Source organism: Stegastes partitus, unplaced genomic scaffold, assembly GCF_000690725.1.
Source record: "Stegastes partitus isolate 25-593 unplaced genomic scaffold, Stegastes_partitus-1.0.2 Scaffold383, whole genome shotgun sequence".
Lineage (NCBI taxonomy): Eukaryota > Metazoa > Chordata > Actinopteri > Pomacentridae > Stegastes > Stegastes partitus.
The window spans coordinates 416,906-420,733 of record NW_007578114.1 but is presented as its reverse complement, the minus strand read 5'-3'; the positions used below and the strand labels follow the sequence as shown (position 1 = coordinate 420,733).

The 3,828-nt window shown below is 39.1% G+C and overlaps 1 protein-coding gene across 5 annotated transcripts in view; it reads left to right on the top strand.

The window, feature by feature from the left end:
* LOC103359611 (ly6/PLAUR domain-containing protein 2) overlaps positions 1 to 3,828 on the top strand; it is a 25,435-nt gene that overhangs the window by 16,353 nt on the left and 5,254 nt on the right. For 2 of the 5 annotated variants that reach the window (XM_008285029.1, XM_008285028.1), the window contains exon 4: positions 1,530 to 1,608. In XM_008285029.1, coding sequence (XP_008283251.1) covers positions 1,530 to 1,608 — 79 coding nt within the window. Of the gene's footprint in view, positions 1 to 646; positions 755 to 832; positions 982 to 1,529; positions 1,609 to 3,828 lie in introns of all 5 variants that reach the window. The other 3 variants (XM_008285033.1, XM_008285031.1, XM_008285032.1) reach the window with 3 other exon arrangements.

Below are 3,828 nucleotides of genomic sequence, written 5' to 3'. Positions count from 1 at the left end.
CGTGTCTTAGTTCTTTTGTTCAGCCAACCACTAATAGGTGTAGTTTGCCCTGCCTGCAAACCTCCTTGAGTTTTGTACTTATTTTCCTGTGTGTACCAATAAATCATTGTTTAAGCTGCCTGTGTGTCATGTTGCCTCGCGCATGAGTCTTGGAACCGTCCCGTAACAAAGACATGGGTTATTTAAGCCCAACATTCATGCTGCGTTTTATTCTGCTTGTAGTTTTGCTGCTATTCTTTTCTGTTGCATACCTGCATCTTGTGCACGGACAATTGAACCTGTTTATTTATCTTGATCTTATTTATTTGATATTATCTTTTTACTTCCTGCTGTTATAGTGAAGAATGGTGGAATACTGAGCACTTTTTTTTTTCTTGTCACTCAATCAAATACCTGCCTGTCAGGTTCAATGTGTATTTTGTTTTGTCATTTGTTTTCTGCAAATCTACCTACAGGTCTTAAAGTTACTTTGAACCTGTGCACAAGCTGCAGGCTCAAGGAAACATGTCATAATTGTAGTTGGTATCATTTTTGCAGCCATGTTTAAAATTCTGATTCATTTACTTCAGAGCGAATGTGTTAAAACTCTTTTGTTTATGTTTTCTAGACAAGTAAAGTTGATTTAGCTTATTTTGTGTTTCATCAGCCTTCACCCTGAAATGTCATCAGTGCTTCATGGGAAATTGCACCAACACTACAGAATGTCCTTCACAGAGTCTTCAGTGTGGCACAATCAGAGTCCTGTCCTATGCAGGTATAGTAGTTGGCATTTACCTATTTTTGATATTTCTTGGCACTGGCTCAGTTTACAACTGCCGCTGTCTTTTTGCAGGTGGTACGAAACTCGCTGATATTACCACAAAAGGCTGTGGTCCTGCCGAACAGTGTGTCGAAGGATCAATCAACTTTGGACTCGCAAAGACTGTGATTGCCAGCAAGTGTTGCTCCTCCGATCTCTGCAACACTGAAGCTGCCCCGGGTATTTTACTTAATGTCTGTTGATATGTAGAGGCATCTTTTTATTTGTTGAAAGTGGCATTTTGTTGCATGAGCAAAAACTACACAAATCCTATGATTGCATCAAAAGCTTGTATGTATATTTACATGTATGCATATGTGTGCACACATATATAGTGTAAATTTGTTTTGTTTGTTGAAACTATCATAATTAATTCTCATTTTATTGACTGCGTGGAGCAAAAACTGTCAGAAACAGGATGAGTCAGGATCACCTTTTACAGAGGAGTTGAATGGTGTGGTAACCCGAACTGTGAATCACAGCTGTACAGTTTTGAATCTCAGTTTATTACCTATAAGCTCAGCTTCTCATAGTCATGTACTATAAATACAACAAAATAATTTTCATTAAATTAAAATCACTCTATAAAGATACCAGTGACAGAAATCTTTGCCTTTTGTTATATACAAATATATGCTTACTTTTATATGGTTGGTAGCTTGGGGAGGTCACCTCCTGCAGATCCCTTTTCCTCTCCAAATTTTTTTTTTTTCTTTTTTTTTCTTCCACAGTCGTCCAATCCTCCCCAAATGGCAGAAAGTGCTTCTACTGTAATGCACAATCATGCAACGCAACTCTCAACTGTTCAGGGANGGAATAATGACTACATAGTGAATGTAGTCTCATCTACCTTATGACTGATAAGCAGTTGATAATCAAAGGAATTACCTACCAGGTCTACTGATAATAAAAAACATTGCTGGTTGTAGCCGTATAGTCCTCAAGTGATGGAATAATGCAATTTTACAGAACTGTTTTTCTGATTGTTAATCATTTGATAGAAAAAAACGAAGGTACTTTATTAAAACTTTATATAAGAAATTAGCGTTACAGAATATTCAGAATCCCAAACCAAAACATGGAGGACTCAGCATATCTTGTATTTTAGTACAATGATGCATATTTCTAACAAATTTGTAATTAATCATTTTCATTAAGTAAATCTGGGATATTTGGGACCTTTGAGGTTCAGCTGACAGTCTAACCGTGCAGCCAACAGATGAAAAATCACATACAGAGATGCATTAATTTGTCCACCTAAGAGGAAATAAATGTGGAAGAAGGGTAAGGACGAATGAAGGCGTGGTCTGAGAGTGAAGGCCATCCCTCCTCAGGAGAGCTTCTTATAGCCCGAAGAGATCAAACTAAATCTCACTTGTATCCCACCATCAAAAAATGCATCTCCTCACTCTGATCCTCGGGACTGTGCTTCTCCCTGAAGGCAAGTTTTTATTCTGTTATCTGTTTCCTTTCTTGTTGTTCTTCTATTTTTCTGTTTTGCCTTTCTGATGCCACTGAAGACATTGGTTATTTAAGCCAAACATTCATGCTGCGTTTTATTTTGCTTGTAGTTTTGCTGCTATTCTTTTCTGTTACATATCTGCGTCTTGTGCACGGACAATTGAACCTGTTTATTTATCTTGACCTTGTTTATTTGATGTTATCTTTTTCCTTCCTGCTGTTATAGTGATGAATGGTGGAATCCTGAGCACTTTTTTGTCGCTTTTCTTTTTTGTCTTTTTTGTCTTTCTTGCCACTCAATCAAATACCTGCCTGTCAGGTTCAATGTGTATTTTGTTTTGGATGCCAAACGCTGTCATTTGTTTTCTGCAAAGCAAATCTACCTACGTATTAACAAAGTCACTTTGAACCTTGAACCTGTGCACAAGCTGCAGGCTCAAGGAAACNTTCATGGTTTCTACAACGTAAACAGAGCAAACACCATGAGTAACCATCATAGATACAATGAAAGCAACAAATAAATACAAGAATATGAATTTCCAAATAACTACGTACTACTTACTGTACATACTGCCACATATAAGACCACTAAAGTGTAAAATGATATGAATGAAATATGCTGTGTAGTCCTACATGGCCCTGTAACAACATTATAACAAGCAGGCCTTAGAACTAGACAAAACTACAATTCCTAGTAGTTAAAGTTTAGTTTGGCTAGGAAAGGGTCAAACGAATGAAATATGGAGGCATGGCTGACGTGTGCCTCACATGGGCCGAGTGAGGGCTGCACAACAGCACTGCAAACAGGAGAAAACACCTCTGAATACACAAAGTGGGAAATACTGATGTAATCTGAATGAATAGTCAATTTTAGCAATCCGACCAGGTTTGGGCAGATTTATGGTGAAATTAATAATAATGATAATAATAATAATTATTATTATTTCTAGACACTCAAAGTCGCTTTACACTGTCAATTATTCATTCACACACATTCATCCCGGTTGTGGTAGCAACAATTTTAGCCACAGCTGCCCTGGGGCAGACTGACAGAGGCGTAGCTGCCATTCTGTGCCTACGGCCCCTCCGACCACCACCTCAAACAATCCATTCATACACATTCACACCAGGCACGGTGGGTGAAGTGTCTTGCCCAAGGACGCAACAACCATGACAGAGGTTACAGGGCGGAATCAAACCGCCGACCTTCCGATCATTGACCGACCTGCTCTACCACCTGAGCCACAGCCGCCCCATTGATGGACTAAGCAAAAGTATTAGAAACAATTATTGCGTTTACCTACACAATAAACAGACAACGTATACGACATGGACTTACATTCACAGGGACGCATGAACACATAAATGCAGAGAGGAAAGGAAATCCCGTGGACTGATTGAATGGAGGATGGAGCGTGTGTCCTCGAGGAAAGTGACCTGCACACAGACACAGCGTGAAGTTGAGCTGATGGTTGGGCTAACTCCTGATTGGTGGAGAAAGGGGGAAGAAAGGGTTGTAGAAAGCTGTGTTCTTCAAATTTTCTTAGTAGCATGGCCTCTTAACTTCT